Raw genomic sequence first — 21,699 nt, 5'->3', positions numbered from 1 at the left:
ATTATCACTGTAGAACATAAATACACACATACAGAGCGTGAGAGGGAGAGAAAGAGAAGCACGTTACAGTACAACATAAAAGAGCAACTTCTGTTGATCCACAATGAGACATTATCATTATCAGTACACAAAGCTGCACACACAGGCAATAACACACACACACACACACTACAGTACATTGAAATTCTATTCTACTGAAGCACAGCAGGATATTATCATAATCCCCAACAGGTACGAGGCAGAACACCAATCAAGGTCACCTCTGCTGCAGTGAATGGTGAGTGGGTCTGATAACAGCGGACTGAAGGAAATCCAGTTTTTAATCTACCTACTGACTGGAACAAGGGAAGGAGACAAGAGAGACAAAGAGGAAGAAAAGAACATCAGAGATCTAGACTTCTCTGTGTGTTTGAGAAGGAGAGAGTCAATACAGTTTAATGCTTTTTCATTAGTTTTTATTTTTAGTTACAATTTCAGTCTGGGTTCAATGGTAGTTAAGTTTCTATTTTGTGAATAAGTGCACTGCAGGCAGGTTCACTGTGCAAGCTCACATAAGAGATAGCACAGCTGTGAACAGCCTCAAATCTGCTCTAACTCCATGTTGTTCTCTACGGTTGATTGAGAAACGCACAAAAATCGAATTTGGCTTTCAAAAATAACAATGTCTAAAGGTCACCACACAATTTATAATGTAGAGATTTTACTGCACCACCTGAGTTTAATTGTCACGATGAGCCACAGAATCAAATCGGTGGGAGCTGAAAACAAATCCACTGAAATCACTCGCAAAACAACAAGGCTTATTTCATGTTTTCAAAACATTTTTTTGTGTTTCAGCTCTTGTTGCTTTTCGTAAGGATGGCATAGTGCACAGTGACAATGCAGTATTTTCCAGAAAGGAAAAGTTTGTTGTGTGAAGAATCTAAACATATCCTCTTTTTGTATAACTCTTATGTGGGCTTTAATCTTGTCTGGGATATCTAGTTAATTTGATTGTGATCCCTGTGGGGCATCGGTGCACATGGACCTGACTTTAAATCCCACCAATGAATCTTTACTCCAAACAGGTTTTCTGCACACTTGGGTGTGTATGTGTGTGTGGTTCCAAAGAGAAAAAATACAAAAACACATCACTTTCACCTGATGGCTGTTTATTAACTAGCTAATTAAGCTGAACAGGTGGACTCTAGCCACCACCTACAATAACACATTATTTATTGTGAAACCAATACTTGTCCATTGCTCAATATGCAGGTTAATACATTGTGATAAGGTCACTTTAAGTGTTACCAGGGATTGCAGTCAATATGAAATTTGCTTTGATTTACTATCGATGTGTTTTCATCTCCACCCAAGAGCCAATTCATTATGTATTCACGGATGCAAAGTGTCTATAAATAAGCTTTATAACATGGTTAATCGCTCAGTCTGTGTGTGTGTGTGTCCCTCTCTTGCTCATTCAGCAAAATATGCACATATAGCATTACAGAGTAAAATGATATTGTGCAAATAATATATAAGGGTTATAGTCTATAAAAATGATGACTTTTTTAAACCATATTCAGTAATCGCAACTTCCTGAGTATCTTTCTTTTAGTGCCCCATGATAAATGATCACCCTGCATACAAAAACAAATAAGCCAGCCTAAATAAAGTGTGTTTCAATAATAAGCACCCTACCACCAACTAATGAGATTCTGTCTTTGTGTACACTTTAGGCTTGAAGGCAATAATGAAAATGTCACAGAAAGTGACTTTTAAATCTTGTAAAAACAATCACACATTCACACATCAGCAGCAGTTAGAGTCTCAAACTTGGCCACAAGCATCGTTCATGTCTGAAAATCACCAGCTTCATCATTCTAATACACACATGAGCACACTCACTCAACAGCACACACACCACCATATTACAAACGATCAATTATTCTATAGCCAAAGATTTCCTGCCGGTTATGCTAAAGAAATCATCAGAGGACGGTTTCTATGTAAGCAGAGACATACACTAAAGATGAAAATGAAAGCATTCCTTTCTTCTCTCACATTTCAAGAGAGGTTGAAATATTAGGCATTTAAATATGGAGGACATTAATGCTGCCAACTGAAAGAACATCTTGGTTTCAATAACAAACAGAGAAAAAGCCAGACGGTCCTGTTGGGGAGGAGAGCTCAAATGAACAGGCAACCGCACAGACACAAGTGAACATTGTGGGCCACTCATCGCTTAATATCAGGAGTCACAGTCACCTAATATCACTCAGCGTTGCATATGCTAAAGAGTTTCCATAAAGAACCACTGTGAATGATCCACCATTGAAGCATAGATGGTTTTGGCATCTTTGCTCTCACTTGGTGGGTAAGTAGACCACCAGGCTAATGTCTGTCTGGGTATTGCTTTAAAAAAGGTAGATTTTGCTGTTAACCGGTTGTGCACAAACTCTGCATGGGAGAAACACTTCACAGTGGGATCCAACTGAACATGGACAGACACCAGGCTCATATTTTCTGGCTTTCTGTTCTATGGAGCTGGTGTTAAAGAAAGCACCAATGGCTGTTTTTCCTACCTCCAAACATCACTATGGCAACTGACTGGGGGACTCTTTAAGCAGAGTCCTACTTAGCGCAGTTCCTTTTATTTATACGTTCATGTGAGCGCAGGATTTGCAAATGACCGCCTCTCCTGGAAACAGTGTTTGTGTGCGTTTGTCCTACCTCCGGAGATCTCGTTGGCATCCTCAGGAGGTACAACTGAATCAGTCTGCCTCTGGGGCTCAGTCTTTTCTCCTCCGTCACTCTCACCTCTTTCAGCTGCAGCAGAGGAAACAGCATAATCCCATAGAATAAATGTTTTTTTATTCGAGAGTCTTTTCTCTATCTGGATCTACATATGCCAATAAGGAAAGCACAAACATCAATACTAATTGAACAACAGCAGAGTAGAATATGGTAATTAAAAGTAGACTACAGTGCATCGGAACAAAGTTGAGAACAGCATTACAGAGACAAGGAGAGCAAAGGAAACGAGAGGAGAAAGGAGGAGAGGAAGTGGAGAATAGGCTAGGAGAGGGAACGAGAGGAGAGGAGAGGAGGGAGAAAAAAGAGGAAACAAGAAGAAAAGAAATGTAAGGAAAGGAAACGATTAGAGAGGAAACAGGAAGAAAGATGAGTAAAAGAGAGAAAGGGAGAGGAGAAGAAACAAGAAGTAAGGGTGAAGATGAGAGGGGAGGAAACGAGATGGAGGTGCACACTATAGCATATCGGAACAAAGTAGAGGAGAGAGGAAAGGAAATGAGAGGAAATGAGAGGAGACAAGAAGAAGGTGAAAAAAGATTTGAGACTATAGTGGTGTGGTGTCAAGTAAAATAAAGGCGCAGTAGAGAGTAGAGTAGTGAAGACAGTATATACAGTACAATAGAGTAGAGGAGTATAGTACAGTGGAGCAGAGGCTAAGAGTAGAGCACAACATGTGTATGTGTATGTGGAAGCTACATTACAGTACAGCAATAGAATAGACTAGAAGCAAAAAAGTAAAATGCATGAACGCACCTTTATGTCTGCCCTGAAGTGGTCTGCTCTGCTCACTGCCACTGACAGCAATGACACTGACAGTGTAGTCCTTAGAGGGGTTGTAGTCTGTTATCAACACCTTAGTGTCAGATTTAGATACTATGATCTCCCTCTGGTGACCACCTAACAGAGAGAGAGAAGAAGAAGAGGCAGGGGGGCAAAGGTTAGACTCATGGATATTTTGATCCAGTGTTTTTCATTCCTTGTTGCTATATTCAGTTGCTTGGAAGCAAAATATTAGTATTCTCCTGACCGAGCCAATATGAAGTTAATTCAGCAGAGGAGCTGATTAACATTCTTCATTCTGAAGGCAGGCAAGCATTACGTTCAAGGTTGAAATGTTTCATTTTTTTAGTGGATTTGTTTGTGTGTCCATGTCTTTGTGAGGATATTTATATCTTCCCATAAATACTGAAATGACAAAAAAAGAAAAGGAAAAAAGTCCAAAACCAAGACATTTTGAGGGTCCAAAGTTTCAATTTTTGATGTTGTTATTGTTGTTATTTTTACGTCTAGTGGATGAAGCTTAGAGATACAATAAAGTTTAAAGTTGTTTTTAGGTTTTGAGGTAAGAAAATACAATTTGTTCCTAAAATAAATTGTCAATCCTCACATAGAAACAAGCGGGTGTGCGCTTGTGTTCTGTCCTTAGCAGTTAATCCCCATCAGGCCAACGGGTCACATTATCACTCCATTTCAATTTTGACCCTGCAATCAATTTGGCCATCAATAAGCTGTGTGTGTGTGTGTGTGTGTGTGTGTGTGTGTGTGTGTGTGTGTGTGTGTGTGTGTGTGTGTGTGTGCTTCCTCAGCTCCTCTGTCCCCTGTGTCTGCAGAGTGATGACTAATGACGCCTTTAGGAGAAGGATGATAAATCCTACAGAAGGGGACAGCAGGTCAGGTGAGGTAACTGCATGGATCAGTGTTCACACCACAAGCCAGAATCTGTGCAGGGGAACCAAACTACTGTCAATCAACCAAATATTAGGGCTCAAAGTGAAGGGTAGGCATTCACTGAGTCACCATGACAACTGTTGCACTGACAGTCATGTCAAAACACCCTTTTCTAAACTTTGCAGTCCTTTCCTTACCTACATAGATCTCTCCCTCAACAGCAAGGGGTCAAAGAGTTCACCTGCAATCACCTGTTTAGTCTTTTTAATGAAAAGAATTGGGCCTCATTACTTTCTACACTTGGTGTGAAGTGTTAAGACTTAGATAAATAGTTCAACATTTTGGAGAATATGCTTATTCCCTTTCTTGCCGAGAGTTAGATGAGAAGATCAATACCACTCCCATGTCTGTGTGCTAAATATGAAGCTACAGATGGCAGGCAATTATCATAGCTTAGCATAAAGACTGGAAACAGCTAGCTTGACTCTCTCCAAAGATAAGTCATTACTATTCTACCTTTAAATTAGTTGAAAGTTGAATTTGCTTTCCAAAGACTGAAGTTACATAAATGTTGATCAGATTTGTTTCCATGATATCCAAAACAGCTTGCAGTTTGTGGGATGACTCAATTGTGGAAAACCCATTAAATTCATCATCTCCCCATATTAAGTTTAATTAAGAAGACTTTGGAAAAATTACAGCACAACATCTAATGCTTGACTTGTTTTTAAAACTGATGTCACATTCATTTTAAACCAGAAAAATATAAAGACTTTGGCTGGAATTTCATGGCATTCTGATTAACAAGAATGCTTCATCACAAATGCAACACAGGCCTGGGACAATCATCAGAAAGTACACACAGCCATGTTGTTTTCTTTATAGTGGCCAAAAAATGCATTTCAGGCAACAACAAAATATTGTATAAAAATGCCACAAGTTAAGTTAAAATTAGACAAAGGCTATAATCTATAACACACAAGAACACAAAGTGGCTTCACTAGTCTGATAAATTATACAATAAATGCTCTCATACAGAGAGAGAAAGAATAATGATAAAAACCTGTATCCCTCAACCTCGTAACATTACCCAGTCTCCGCCTGTCTGTCTAGCTGAAAATGTCTCCATGGCCATTAAATATCATGGTTTCAGTTACAGTCCTCCTCTTTTTCGAGCCAAACTTAACGATGTTTCATCAGCTTTGCCCCCATGAAACGTTTCAAAATTAGATGTGATATCTAAATGCTTCTAAAGCATCCTTCCAGTATGCTAGCCCATTACCGCTATTTTAGTCCTATGACCTGCTTCAACTGTAGCATTAGCATTAGGGGAAACAACAGCCACTACAAGTGTCAAGTACCATTGGGTGTATTTTTCCGGCCTCCGGCCTCAGGGGGTGGTATAGAGCCCATTAAGCTTAGGCACACCACAGTGAGGCGAAGAAGACACTGCATTCGAAAACTTAGTAGATGAGATTCATCCTCCTCAGAAGTGTTTTCAAACAGTATTTTCGGTTCTATTAGAGACATGACTTTAAGAGAACTAAGTAGTTGGTTTTGCAAATGTACGTCTGGTTAACCGTCTCACCTCTGTTCTTAAACAGAGGTGAGCGGCTGTGCGCTGATCTTAATCAGCTCTTCTATGGGACCCCAGTGACCCCAGTTAACCTGGTTGACATGGCAACACCTCATTGTGATTGGCTCTCTATATTTTATGCATGAGCAGATGGGCAAATTAAAACTTGTTTACACGAAGTTAATGCGATAGGTCGACATAAAAGTTGATCTATACAAGAATGCATGTGGTAAAAAGTTGTTAATGGACTGCGCTAAACAACACAGATGTGCTTCCACTGTCTAATGCACATCCTCCTGTACTATAAATACTACAACCTATTTTAAACCTCAGAGACCACAACTGGAGACCACAACCACTTATTGTATCTTCCAATGCTTGAAAAGCAAACACACTTTCCAATACCCAAATTATTCCTCGGATTGGTTGCAGCAACAGTGTAACAATAAGTTGTAGTTGCATTCCCTAAAAAATACTTTTTTTTCTGCTGGGTTTGGCTTCATCCCCGTTGAGATTTAAGAGAGTAAATATAGACATCTGGCACTGATAAATAACACACAGATATGGAAGTGCACACAGACACAACCCACACTATTTGAATTTCAGAATTGTTGGCAGGCTGTTTAACAGACTTCCAATAAGCGCTTCTCTTAGTTTAATTCATGCATCATCCTGTCATAGAATAGGGAATAAAGCCACTGGACAGCACAGGCTAAAGTTAAAGACTTTTTGATATAGTAGCCTAAGACATGGGTTACATTATCCACAATGATACAGGCTGGTAATGTGGGAAAACTGACAGAGACAATGTTTTAAGGAATATAAGCAGTAAGAAAAAAACCCAGCTAGCTGTCATTTTTGTTGGCAAAAATGAGTCATCTGCTTTGACCAAAAACCTGAATCCTTATCCAGTTGCACTTTAGTTGCTCCTTTTTAGAAAAGCTCTGAGGAGAAAAGGGATATTATGTTGAGCCAAAAAGGTTAGCTGCCACTCTGACAGCCCCTTTTGTGATCTAAAATTGTGTTTTATTCTCAACAAAAGGACTTGAGCCAGTGTTAACAAGCTTTACCATGGGTGTTCACCTCGTCTGACTCAGATGGACCAAGAGACAGAAGAGACTGGACATCAGGACACAGGACAATTATTATCAAAGAAGGCTTTATTAACCACATAGCATATGGATATAGTAAAGACACTGTGAGTCGATTTTTTTTACTGCATTTGCTAAATGCCAGTGAGCTACTGCTGCACTCCTCCCTGAAAGGAAGTGGCCATAAATTTCAGTTTTTCTTCTCTTTTCAGCTGTCGGAGGAAGCAAGAAATTGTCAGACGAGGCGTTTCTCGCAAAGGGTTGTTTGCGAGAAACAGATTTTATGTTACAGAGTGCTTATTCAGTCCTCCTTACTCATTTTTACAACGGCTGCGAAAGAATTGTCTGCAGTGTTCAGCCTACAGAACAAATGCAGGCAGCGGTGCAGCAATGGTTAAGGAATTGATGCGATGGAGATGTATGGCTGTGCAGGCAGGTGCACTTTTACATGATGAAGGAGATGTCAGTGGTAATTAGGGTCATTACTGACTACACTGTGCATGCCCAGAAAGAGACGAGGTCATGCCCTGTGTCTGTTCAATGATCGACTGACAGATGCAGGATAAAAGCTGGATGTCAAGCACCCATCATGCCCACAACTCCACACAGTGATAATTCAGTTTAATACTGAATAAATGACTACTATGGTTGCCGTTATCATTCATCTGTCCTGGACTGAACTCCATCATGAGTTAGTGTAGGTCCTCCTGTACTGTGTACCCATCAGTCCCATTTTCAAAACTGCTGACAGGTTCCACGTATGCAGCAAAAACATTCCTTTGTCTCAAACTTGGCAGAGGTGCAGGACAAACTTTGAGTCCTCCACATCTCTCAAGAGTGTGATCCCTTCAAAGGAGCTTTGATAAGAAGTAAATTACATAATCCTTCCTGACAGACAGAAAATCCAAGTCATAATGGGATCCTTCCCCCCAAAATTTGGTCCCACTCTCTTTGGCATCTCTGTGTGTGTGTACATAATGTGTGTGTGTGTGTGTGTGTGTGTGTGTGTGTGTGTGTGTGTGTGTGTGTGTGTGTATACAGCAAAATTATCCTACCTGGTATACTGTTGTAGAGGAATAGATAGCTGTCAAAGTCTCCTTTGGGCTCCTTCCATGAAACAAGGAGTTTGCTGGAGCTCAGCACTTTAAAACGGAGCCTCCTTGGGACTGGCACTGAAAAACAATTAACCACATTTAAATCAGCTTCAGTAAAGCCAGGGAATGATTGGAAATAAATAATATGTTGATGAATGAAAATGATAAGAAATAAAAAGTTCCCAGCCACCAGTTAACATATGTTAACATGACAACAAGTTAGTGGTTAAACCCAGAAACACCGCCAAGACCACAAAACCTGCCCCCTAAAAAAGCCACAAATCAAAATGACTCAAAGAGGAAATGAATAAATGGACAGACAGAAGGACAGAGAGAGGGCTGAGTGAATTTCAAATTTGAAGTTCTTGTATCCATGAGAGCAACACAAAGCCAGTCAGCATGGCGTACAGCTCAGCTTCAGTTTGCTCCAGCTCAAAGCAGCATGAAAAAGGTTTAAAAAGGCACAGATTTAGAAGAAACTATTCCCAGTCAAATTCTCTGTATAAGATACATACAAGGAAAAGTGATATGAGGAGGGATGATTTAAATTACTGTTACAAACCAGCAAAGAGAAGTGAAAAAAAAGCTTTTTACCTATGCCAATGTGTGAGTGTACATTTCTGATCTATACAATATCACAGAGATATGATGGGTTTACAGAAGCATCCTCAGCAGCTCACTATACTTTCCAGCTCTCTGTCAATGAAAACAGATCTGCAGTGGCCGGTGGTGACAGCAGCCATTGTCTGCATGAGTCTGTGTGTGTGTGTGTGTGTGTGTATGCGGTCTGTGGCTTCTTACAAGCACACATAGATGGCATATTTTTAGAATCAAAAGGTGGTAGAGAAGCAGAAGAGAATTTGACTGTTTTTAATCCACAGGCAGAGAGACAGACAGACAGAAGAATGGACAGCAGCAACATGGAAATGTAGTATTACAGAATACGAATACTACGAATTCACCTCAGATGAGCACAAAAGTCACTGACATAACCTTTATGTCTGCGACACATATCACCATTTTGTCATATTAGTTCACCACAAACCCCTCATTTTTAATATGTTTCTACAAAGTTTCGATAAATGAGTGCACACTGTCATCCATAATCTGATAACACTGCCAATGTAAAGTCACTTCACCTGTCAGCACTCTTTAAAAACATGTCAAACATGTCATGTTGTCTTAAAGGATCCCTCAACAGAAATTACTCTTAAATTGAAACTTTGACTTACAGTGAACAGTACACTAACTTTGGGGTCAGGATAACACTTAAAACACTCTTAAAAATACAGTTTTAAAGTATTTCTGACTCAAATTTGAATGTCAATGTGACAGTTATTGTATTGTAATTGGTGGAGAACTTTGGGACACAAAAACAAGTAATTTTCTTCTCTGGACGCGTGTCAGTCAGGGAGCTATGGAGAGGTATCTATGGAATAATGATAATATATAATATGAATGAACTACAATTTAAAATGCCAAAGAATCCCTCTAAGCTGTAATACACTTTGAAGGACACCTCACCTTAACTGCTGACCCACATTCGCAATCCTACAACCTACAAATATTGATGCTGATCTGTCAATTAATGGCATGTGATAAATGTTTATAGAGTGATGACATGTAAGGACTGTACAGTAGCCATTATGGAGAAACTGTGTAGAGAAAAAAATGGGTGATATGATGTTGACAAACCTGAGGGGTACTGTGCAGGATTTTCACTCGCTGATGAGAACAGACCTCCATCTTTCTCAATGGAAAATCCCATTCAGGCCATAATCAGAGAGCACTGTGTTTCCCAAACTGCATTATTGTATTGTTATGTTGTAGGCAGAAAAGTTTAGCTGGTCCATTTCACACCCAGTTTGTTAGCAGAGTGACAAAATGTCTTTTTTAGGTTCTTTCATGGGACAAATAAAGTCAGGTCAACATGGGTCACAAAACTGTAATAAACTGTAGATTTTGTTTACATTTAGTATATGCTGGTGTGTTTATAATCTAGGATATATATAATTCAATACGTTTTCTCTACTTAAATCAATTATCCAAATAAAGAGAAAAGTTGAAAAAGTTTCCAAAATATTATTTCAGCCATGACTTTCCTGCCAAGCATCCTTAAAATTTTAGTCATGGTATTACCTCACAAGTTAATGTCCCAGTTCCTAAAGCCAAAATAACAGAATCCAGTCTGAAGTTGTCAAACAAGGGCAACTTCTTGAACGTTTCATCACCAGATCTTATGATGCTGTTTGATTGTTTCGCAGAGACACTGCAGCGCTTCACAGTTTTACATTTTGCTCACTCACTCACAGTAATCACCATGCCACCTATCAAACACTCAAAATGCATAGGATGAAACGGTATAATTACACCACACAATAGGAATCTATGAATAATTTAAGTCTGTGACAGAGTTGGTAGGTTATTACTCTGGTATCATTTCTTGTGTGCTTGATCGTAGGTGAATTGAGTTAATAACCGGGTGAACATTGCCTTGAATACTTGATCTTTGCTTTGCATGTCAATGAACACACACACACACACACACACACACACAATAAAAAACCTATGTAAAAAATGAATGAGCCAACTATGACCCTGTTTTATTCTGCGAATACATGTCAATGTCTATAAGTTGGAGGCTGTTCCAGAGACAGCAACTGTGATTAATGACTATGGACATGATAGCTCCAATAGCTGGGGATGCTGACAGAACATGAGGGTCTCTGCTATAAATTACCCCTCATGTCTGTTCTTTTTTACCACCGTACAGCCATAAATATCATCCAAGAGCTCAACATTTCACACTCTCTCTCTCTGGATCGAAGTGCTTAGATGCTTTCGTTGAAACGCAGTGGACGTCCTCTCTCTGCATCTCAAGATACTTTGCGTAAATATTATAGAAATCCTGGTCGGATGGCTTACAGAGCTGATATCCACATATAGCACAACAGTACATCACACAAACCAGAGCCATTTATCTGAAAGAGTTACACCACTGGAATCAGCAAGCCCCCAACAGCTCCTTGCATAAGCTTTTTGCCAGGTAGTAAATGCAAGTCAAGCCGTTTGGCAGGACTTTGGCGACTACTGCTTAGCAACAAAATTTAGTTCCAGTAAATAGTCTGAGTCACTGAGGCCTCAATGAAAAAGAAAATCACCCCAGCGCCAGAAAATTATAGAAATCAATTCAAAACGACATGTTGTCACCTCATGCAGCTGAATCTTAATTCAACGCCACTTTAAGACGGGTCTAATTTGAAGTATGAACTCGAGTAATCTCACGACTCTATAGGGAGCGTGAACTAGAACAGTATTTTGGAGGCCCAGTAAGAACTGGAATTATCTAGGTTAGAGCGATGCAGGCGCAGCTTGACGCCCCAGTTTGAGAAGGGATGACTCTTCCCAGGATTAGCAGCGGTGAAAGCTAGCAAGGATTCCTGGTAGATGATTAAATGCTCGCTGTCCAATCCTCTGCTTCTCTCCATCCCTCGTCCCTGGTCTCTGTTTCAACTTCTTCTGCAAGCTTCTTCTTCCCATCTCCTGATTTGGCTGACCATCCATTCTTGCTTACTATCCCTTCTCTTCTTGATTAAGTGATTAAGCTGGTGAACATAGAGGATCATTTAGCAGCTAAAGAGCCAGATGTTTCCCTCAGGAGTTGGTGGAGACCAAAACAGAGCTAAAGGGGGAGTTAATATTGGACTAACATTAATCAGATGAACACAAACACAACTCCAAAGCAACATTGCTCTTTAACTGATGTATAAACAGACAACTGTTTGTTAACATGTTCGCCATATCAACTTAAAAGGCAATAATATGTCAGTGCTGTGTTTACAGCAGCTTACAGAAAGTGACAAAACAGCCAATAGAAAATGCATTTATTTTCTATTTGGTTCCCTCAGATAAGGAGGTTTTCTTTAAATTTTCATTTATATATGGAAGCCATGTAGATCACCCCATATGTTATAAACTCAGGTTACGTGATTCCAGAAAGTTTCATTTTAAACAAGCATCATTTTCTTGGCACTATGGCAGTCTTTATCAGTTATTTCAGACGGGTCTAATTTGAAGTATGAACTCGAGTAATCTCACGACTCTATAGGGAGCGTGAACTAGAACAGTATTTTGGAGGCCCAGTAAGAACTGGAATTATCTAGGTTAGAGCGATGCAGGCGCAGCTTGACGCCCCAGTTTGAGAAGGGATGACTCTTCCCAGGATTAGCAGCGGTGAAAGCTAGCAAGGATTCCTGGTAGATGATTAAATGCTCGCTGTCCAATCCTCTGCTTCTCTCCATCCCTCGTCCCTGGTCTCTGTTTCAACTTCTTCTGCAAGCTTCTTCTTCCCATCTCCTGATTTGGCTGACCATCCATTCTTGCTTACTATCCCTTCTCTTCTTCTTCACTTTTCCTTCTTTCTCCCTCTTTCCTCAACAGTCTCTCTATTCAACTTTCTTTTTCGCTGTGTTTCGCCCGTCGTCTTCCCTGAGCTGTCGAGCTTTTCTCAATCTCTCTTTTGATAGCCGGTTGCCTCTTTCCTCCCCTCTTTATCCCTTTCTCACTTCTCCCTATCCTCTCATTTCCATCATCTTTCTCATCTCCTCATCCATTTTCTCCTCCCATTGTCTCCTTAATTTTGTCTTCTCTTTTCCGCTTTTTCCATACTGTGCCATACTTTGTTTCTTCCTCTGTCTCCTCTTCTCCCCTCCTACCTCTCCCCATCCCCTTATTTTTTTGCATCCTTTAATTCCCTGGTTTCCTCCTCCTCTCTCCAGATTAGCCCCGTACCGACTCCACAGTGACTATTCAGGCTACAGTAGCTTCACTAATACGCAGGATTTATGGATGACAAATGCTGGCTTGCACTGTCACCACAAGATAGCTACTGTACATGAGGGAGATGGGGGAAGTGTGTATGAGTGTGTGTGAGAGTGTGTGTTTAGTGCCAATCCAGCGCTGCAGCTCGCGTCGTTTGATGTGGCCAGTGTCTTGTCGGTACAAGAACTACTCTGCTCGCGGAGATAGCACTTAACCCAAATCCAGTCTGGCTTTTTCTTTCCACCTCTCCGCTTTTTTATCTCTTCTGCTGCTCTCATGGAACGCTCCACTCTTTTATCACATCTCCTCTCCTCATCCTTGGGTTTAAACTCTCTCCTCCCTCTCCTCCTCTTCCCTTGTCTTCTCTTCTGCTCTTTTATCCTATCTTCTCCTCTCCTGTGCCCTTCAACTCCACTCCTCTACTGGCTTAACGCCTTTTTTCTCTCTTTCATCGCTTTACCTGTAAGTGATGCCTTTTTCCCTCAACACTTATCTCTGTACTGCATTGTATGTGTGTGTGTGTGTGTGTGTGTGTGTGTGTGTGTGTGAGTGTGTGAGTGTGAAATCTCTCTTAAGGACTGGCTGAATATTAAGAGTCTGTCAATGATCCGTCCCCGTGTGCAATGATGAGGGAAGCCATGATATTCTGCCTGCCTGCCAACGGTGAGAAAAATACCATGAAATACTCAACTAGGTGAATTCTGCAGGAGATGATTGCCAATAAACAAGAATTGAATATTAAATTCTAGAGTCTGCTATCCTAAAACTGGCCATTTCCAGGTCTAGGTCACCGGTGAACATATAAGTGATTAAGCTGGTGAACATAGAGGATCATTTAGCAGCTAAAGAGCCAGATGTTTCCCTCAGGAGTTGGTGGAGACCAAAACAGAGCTAAAGGGGGAGTTAATATTGGACTAACATTAATCAGATGAACACAAACACAACTCCAAAGCAACATTGCTCTTTAACTGATGTATAAACAGACAACTGTTTGTTAACATGTTCGCCATATCAACTTAAAAGGCAATAATATGTCAGTGCTGTGTTTACAGCAGCTTACAGAAAGTGACAAAACAGCCAATAGAAAATGCATTTATTTTCTATTTGGTTCCCTCAGATAAGGAGGTTTTCTTTAAATTTTCATTTATATATGGAAGCCATGTAGATCACCCCATATGTTATAAACTCAGGTTACGTGATTCCAGAAAGTTTCATTTTAAACAAGCATCATTTTCTTGGCACTATGGCAGTCTTTATCAGTTATTTCAGGAAAACCAGGACCTCAAGAGGCCGATTCACAACCTTGTACTAGTACAATATCTTCTCAGCCCTGAATCACTTCAGGCTCTGCACGCTATTCCACTCTGTGATTTTTGGGAAGCAGGTCTATATTCCAAAACACTCGTAGCCTATTTCATGCTTTTCAGACTGCAAATACTTCACCAGATACTCACTGTTCCTACCTACACTGTAGTACCCATACTGTGTAATTCAGCATATGCATGCATGTTGGATGTAGAGCGAACTGGCTATCCAGAGTGATATTATAAATTGTTCCTGTATCAGTCCTTGCCAAAGCCTCATATTCCCCCCCCCAAAAAAATCATCATTAGCTCATGTTCCCATTAAATAAAGTTAATTTTGTTTATTTACAATCACAGAACATTATCTACATGCAGGGCAAAATTAGAGAGCCTCCTGCACATCACATCTCCAACGATTCAATGCTCCATTTAGTCCAAAGTGGCTGATGATTATGACAAGCTGGATTACCATCAACAGCAGCAGAGTGGCGAGGTGACGGCAGTCTGGGTTTGGATAATTTAGCAGTTTTTAAATTCAAAACAGGTTGTTCCATCTCATCCTCTCTTTTGTTTATGAATAAATGATTTCTCATCATTGGCTTCTCTCCCTGTTCATTATAGCTGAAATTATTGGCCAACACTTTCACTCATACTAATTCACCAGGCTGCCCTCTAGCCACACACATTCGCCCCACACACACACACACACACACACACACACACAAAAGTGCTATATCTTTGTAAATGTGTTCTCCAGCACAAAGTCTGTTGTGATGTGTCATGAAGCACGGTATTGACCCGAGCTGTCAGCCAATCAACAAAATCAATTACAATAATTAACTATGCACACAGTAAGCGCACACACACAAACACAGGACAACCCACACACATTTAGCATCTTTAAAATGACTAACTGACTCATCAGGGAACAGGACTGAATATAAAAATGTTTAATTAACAAAAAGGCATGACAACACTATGTTTTGGGTTCAGATGCACTGCTCAATTTTAAGATTAAGAACAGTATCAGAACCGGTCCCACAGGTCAGATAGAGGAGCAAAGATCTAGAGTAGCTGAAGCTTTATATGCAGTACAGACTGTATATTGTGTCCAAATCCTGTCTCCTAAAAAAGTCAATACAGTTCAACAATTAGCATTAGCAACGAATATAACAATTTATATTTAGTAAGAGACAGTGTTGCAAACTATATTTCCATTTCAGCACTGCCAAGTAATTTTGGTGGTTTTACAGAATTTCACCTCAGATTTACAGTGTAACTGTTCTTCAATAATATGCAAAAGCAAATGTTTCAATGACAAAAAGCATGTGCAACAGTAAAATTTGTGATTTCCTGATTAGGATGAAATCATGCACCAATTAAGGGATATCCTTGAGTTTAAATGATCTTAAATAGAACAGGTTAGGTGTGAATGCCAGATCATTTGCTACATTAGTCATTTCTTGCAGAAAAAAAAACCTTCCTGGACTGACCCACTCTTTACAGTGGGAGTGCCTAATGATATCCAGACATTTGTGTTGTATATACAAACATCCTCCATTGGGTAGAACACACACTAATCCTCAAGCTCAAATCCCCTCTGACCAGATGTTGCAGCTTACAGGGGACAGACCAGGCAAGAATTAATGGCTATCACATGCTCCCTAATGAAAGGATTGAGCAAGGCACGCTCCCACAGTGTCTGGGAGGTCGTCCATGTTCTGCTGTGATTCACTGGGATCAAATCCCAGCCTAATTTATGCTCTCACACTTCTGTCTCACCTCTCGATTCTGTCTGCCTGCAATAAAAAAATGTGACCTACAACTGCTGATGAAAATTTGAATTTGTTAAGAAAGGAAAAGCAGAAACGAAACGAAAAAAATAAATGAAGAGAAGCAGAGCGAGAAGGATGGAAGAAGAGAACACGGGAAAGAAAAGAGTGAGAACTAAATGAGAGTAGGGGAAAACCCCTCCTTTCATTTCAAAGCAATCACTGTTTAGTAAGGACTTCCACTGGTAAATAAACATAAAGCAGCCCCACACTGACCCATTCAGGTTTTTTAATCAAAAATGGACCCCAAACAAAAAGTAACCTCGAAAATAAAATACATTATTTTTAGGGTAGAATTCATTTTTTAATTTAGCTGTAAAAACAGATCAATAAAATGATGAAATGTGTCATATGTGGATTATTGATTTTGAACAACGAACAAAGAGAGAAAATAAATTTGATTTCTGTGTGTAGTGTTCCTTTGAACAGGACCGGCTGCTTCCCTGCTCTTCAAACTCCACATCCTGGAAGGAATGTGAGCTACACATGCGCACACACACACACACACACACACACACGCGCGCGCGCACAAAGCAGGGTCAGCAAAATGTTTAAGTGTCCCTTGAGGTCATTTTCATATGATCTCTATCCAGATAACTACGGTAGGCCTGAACCTCTGCACTTCATAGGCTGCCAATTGCAAATACACACTCCCATGAACTCATGCACAACACACACACACGTAGTTGCACACACACACATACACCCACGCACACACTGCAGTCATAAAATGCAGAAAAAAGCTTTTGGATCTGTTGGTTGGAATAAGCTGTATTTTCAAAGCATCCTACAGCTGTAGTTGAAATGATAATATCCATCACTAATAAATCACTGTCACTAAATCACCTGACCTCCTGGTCTTGATCACATGATAAGAAAGGGTTACTGGGTAGTTTGGTTTTAGCTCTGAAGCCAATAAAGTTAGAGCAGCAGGAAGAGTGTGTCAGAATATTCAAGTCTCATTCAGAAAAAAATGGACATCTGTTACATTTTAGCACATGACATGCTAATAATGCCACATGACGACATATTAACATACAGTTTGAGCCACTGGAACTCAAATGTGCGTGTCTTGTTTAGAGTGCATCCAGATTTTCAACATCCATGACCAAAAACATTGCACAAAACAGACAGCAGCCCACATTCTGATGAGACTTGGCTTGATTAAATCAGGTTTGCTGAGGTGAGTTTGATTGCAAAGCACGCTGGAGCGTTATATATTGTGCGGCACATTGCGCAGCAAATCATCACAGCTTGAAGCGCGCTGATACAACACGTTTATTAAAACCCCTCTGAAGCATGGGAGCCTCGGCAGCGGGGTTGCAAGCGTTGCCATGCTGCCGGGGTGAAAAGGCATGATGATATGGAGGGGATATGATCATGAGCGTGATGTAATCTGATTGGACTGAGCCTGCACATCAAACGGAGGGAGGAATGACGTGGAAACGGGGAGGAGAGGACACAGAGGGGTCAGGCGAGGGAAGGGAAGGGAGAAGGATATGGAGATGGAGGAGGGCAGAGAGGTGAGGGTTATAGGATTGAGGGAAGGAAGAAGAGTGATGAAGGGAACAGATGGGGAGAGGTTGGGTGGCCAAGGTGGGAAGTGGAGGAAGACTTAAAAGCAAAGAAAAGTCCCCCTGAAAAAGGGGACAAGAGCTCGATTAGAAGGCAGGGAAAGAGAGAAGGGACAGACGTGGGATGGGAGGGTGAAAAGCAGAGAGAGAAGATTGGAGAAGAGGAAAAAGTACTTACCTTGACCCTGTGCCTTACTGGGGAAATGGGAAACTAGGGCCAGTAACACCAGTGGAGTCCACACACACAACCTAATCTGCCCCGTTGACAACATCCTCACAACCAGCAGTCTAGACCTGCCCAGAGAGAAGGGAGATTATTAGATTATGCTGAGGAACGGAAAGACAGAGCAAGAAAGAAAGGCAGTTAGAGGCAGAAAGAAAGGGTGGGTTTCACACACACCATTCAGCTGCTGAGAGGCTCTGTGGGTCAAGAAGACCCACCTTGCCCACACACGGCCCCAAGGAGCTGATCTGGAATCAGCTACTTCCTTCCAATATCCAGTTAGATACAATTACAGAGCAGTGGTCTAAATGTCTAGACTGACCGCAGAGCAGCAGTCGAGCCCCCCGCCTACATGGAGCAGGCCGAGGGCGAAACAGTGGAGGACTTTGTTTGAGGGAAGAGAAGAAATGAACAAAAGAGCTTACAGAAGAAGGAAAGAGGAGTGACAGACAGAATGACAGACAGACAGACAGACAGACAGACAGACAGAGAGACAGACAGACAGACAGACAGACAGATAGAGGGCAGTTTGATCGACAGTCCAGCGAGGGAACATTTCATGAGTGTCATTGTCCGAGAACAAGAGCAAACACAACAGCTCCTCTCCTCTTCTCCTGTCCCCCTCCTCCTCCTCCTTACACCCTTCACTTCTTGTTCTCTGCACCCTCTCCTCCACATTTACCCCTCGCTCTTCCTCTCCCTCCTTCACCTCCTCTCCAGTCTGCCACTCATTATTACACTCTTGAGGATGGACACAGACATCTTATCGGTTCTCTCTCCGGGGGGAAACACACACACACACACACACACACACACACACACACACACACACACACACACGCGCCCGCGCTGACACTCGTATGAATAAAACAGCATGTGCAACAAAAGTTGTTTCATGATTGAGTCTCTCTCTGATGAGTGGAGGTAACCCCATGGCGTTGGAAGAACGACCGGCTCCTTCAATTCAGACAGTGTCAAAGGGCCAGAAATGTGACAAAGCATGATGATAAGCTTAAAATACTCCGGAAATAGGATTGATTTTATTTCATAGATGAGCCTCAGGACATGAAGAGGGAAATGAGAAGGAAAGGAAATGATTCTCTCTTAGTTTCTCTCTCGAACACACACACAATTCCTGTCACTTGCTCTATCTGTTATACACCCTCACACAAATAACTAACACAAGTATACGCACACACACACACACACACACACACAAATTAGAGTTGATCTCACTACACTGAGATTAGACAGTTTCAGAGTGAGGCTCAATTAAAAATGTGTCTGTCTTTACTCGCCATCCTAATGCTGAAACATAAACGCACATTAAAGTCAAATCTACATCAAAGGGAGCCAAAAAGTTCCACTTAGATTCAGTTGGCGCAATTTCGTCTTTCCAATCCGAGAGGGCAACTTTGCAACTGGTTAATTGGTTAATGAAAACCAGGGCAAAGGCGCAGCCCTAATTCAAATTAAGCAGTCTATGTGCTTAATGTGCATGCTTTTTTTGTGAGGCTGTTTGTGGAATACAGTTTGCACACACACTCAAATGCAATTCATTACGGTACAACACCGTGGAAGACCCTCGCATGCGCAGCCACCAAGAGCAAACATTTTTAAAGGCTAAGGGAAAAAACAGGCTGCTCATTTCACTCTGGGAAAACTGTCTTGAGCCAAATAAAATCAACAGTTTTTTTTTTATTCTGAAACCATTTCTCCACCTGCCTGCGAGGCTGAAGTTTGATTCACTTGCCGTATAATCAAGATTTGTCTTCAGTGATAATTTCAAAGTGCTGCTGACTGGTTTAAATTAAGTTTCTCGGCCAGATTTGGTTCAAACTATCAGATTTATTCAAATGTAGTCGTTGCGATCAAACGCTCCGGCGCCGCACACCTGAGAGCAGCGACTCACTCAAGCACACAAACGCACCATGAATGAAATCGCCTTTCATACCTCTCCAGTCATCAATTCAAAGCGTCCTTTTATCCCCAGAGAAAAGATCCTCTGAATGCCACACACTGCTGCTGCTGCTGCTGCTGCCTCCCAAAGGGTTCCTCTCTCTTCTTACTCTTTCTCTCCCTCTCTTTCTTTCTCTCACTCCGTTTCTCCGGATACAGTTCGGTCAGTCCGGAGTGGGTGTTTCTCTCCTCGTTATTCAGCCATCCCTCCCTCCAGCTATTCCTCCCTGTCCCAACCCTTCTTTCCTTCGCCTCTGTTCATCTCAGAGAGAGAGAGAGAGAGAGAGAGAGAGAGAGAGAGAGAGAGAGAGAGACCCAGTGCAGCTGCGCAAAAAACTCCTCTGCCAACCTGCAGGTTTCAATCCGGCTTCAGCCCCTCGGGGCCCTTCATGTGCGCCTCCGGTCCGCGATCACGACGGGACTTGTCGTGGGGGACATATCCGAAATCAGCAGCTTTAAAGGGGCCACACTGTCATTGCTAGAAGTCGTTTTTTTGTGTGTTTGACTTGTAAAAAAAAGTCCGGCTAGAAATGTCTCGGAGCAGGTGTCTGGCCATGCCCCGCTGCGCTGCGAGCTCTGATGTTAAAGGCGCAATGACACAGGTTTTCACCTCAGCTGAAAGTTGGATTTACAGGAGAGACAACCTGGCTATAGCTGCAAAGCCACGTTGAATCTTAAAGACATAAGACTGATTCCTGAGATAAGTCAAATTATTTTACCCAAATGTTTGATTTAGAAAATCTGGTTCAATCCCTAACCTTTTAAAATGAACCGTTTTTGAAGTGGACATGAGAAATCCTGTGAGTGCTTATACTTCTGTTCATTCACTGATGTTTGTCCATTAGAACACATACACAGTTGCAATGCAGGCCACCAATCACCTTAGGTGTTTTCAGCAACATGTGATCCATTAAATATTGTTTTGTTTCCAACATTTTTAGACTGTAGATGGGGTTTTATGTCTGTATCTATCAATTGTCCAATAAGCTCATCAGCAAATCATGTTGGCAGATAAAATCAGTCAGCTGACATTTTTAAAGGAATAGTTGGGCATGTCAGCTGGGATCGGCTCCAGATGAATTTGCAGTTATAGATAGAGGCTAATGGATGGATAGTTGGACATTTTGGAAAATGAGTTTATTCACTTTCTTGCCGAGAGTTAGATGCGAAGAGTGATACCACTCCTGTGTCTGTTTGTTAAATGTGAAGCTACAGCCAGGAGGCAATTAGCTTAGCTTAGCATTAAGACTGGAGACAACAAGCCTGGCTCTGTCCAAAAGTAAAAAAATAAATAAATAAAAAATCCACCTACCAGCCCCTCTAAAGCTCACACATTAACATGTTGTATCTTGTTTGTTTAATCTGTACAGACATCTAAGTGTAAAAATTACAATTGGCAGATTTATGATGGCTTATGTGAGCCAGGCTAGTTGTTTACCCCTGTTTCCTGTCTTGTTAAGCAAACGGCCTCCTGGCTGTAGCTTCACATTCAATGGACAGATATGAGAGTGGTGTCGATCTTCTCATCGAACTCTCGACAGGAACGCAAACAAGCGTATTTCTCATAATGCCAAACTATTCCTTTAATCGTAGCTAAAATGAGCATTACAGCGGATTGGTCAACACCAGTGCTTTCCTCTATCGGGCTGAGAAAAAAAAAGACTTGAGTGCACTTTGTAATCCTGTTTATACGCTCAGCTCCTCGGCTGCTGAAGAGACTTTGTGACTTGCCCTGAGGGGAGAAGAATGGGAGTCATGGGAAAC

The 21,699-nt window shown here is 41.3% G+C and overlaps 1 protein-coding gene across 1 annotated transcript in view; it reads right to left on the bottom strand.

Moving 5' to 3' along the window:
• Positions 1–18,025, bottom strand: part of col14a1a (collagen, type XIV, alpha 1a) — a 116,664-nt gene extending 98,639 nt beyond the window's left edge. Inside the window, exons 1-4 of the mRNA XM_070911491.1 lie at positions 17,932–18,025; positions 8,184–8,300; positions 3,547–3,690; positions 2,713–2,808 (exon numbers count right to left, since the gene is read on the bottom strand). Of these exons, the coding sequence (XP_070767592.1) occupies positions 2,713–2,808; positions 3,547–3,690; positions 8,184–8,300; positions 17,932–18,025 (451 nt within the window). The remainder of the gene's footprint in view (positions 1–2,712; positions 2,809–3,546; positions 3,691–8,183; positions 8,301–17,931) is intronic.
• Positions 18,026–21,699: the final 3,674 nt, after the last annotated feature.

This window comes from Enoplosus armatus, chromosome 9, assembly GCF_043641665.1.
Source record: "Enoplosus armatus isolate fEnoArm2 chromosome 9, fEnoArm2.hap1, whole genome shotgun sequence".
Taxonomy (NCBI): domain Eukaryota; kingdom Metazoa; phylum Chordata; class Actinopteri; order Centrarchiformes; family Enoplosidae; genus Enoplosus; species Enoplosus armatus.
Note: the sequence above shows the minus strand (reverse complement) of the source record. Positions and strands in the feature narration are given on the sequence as shown.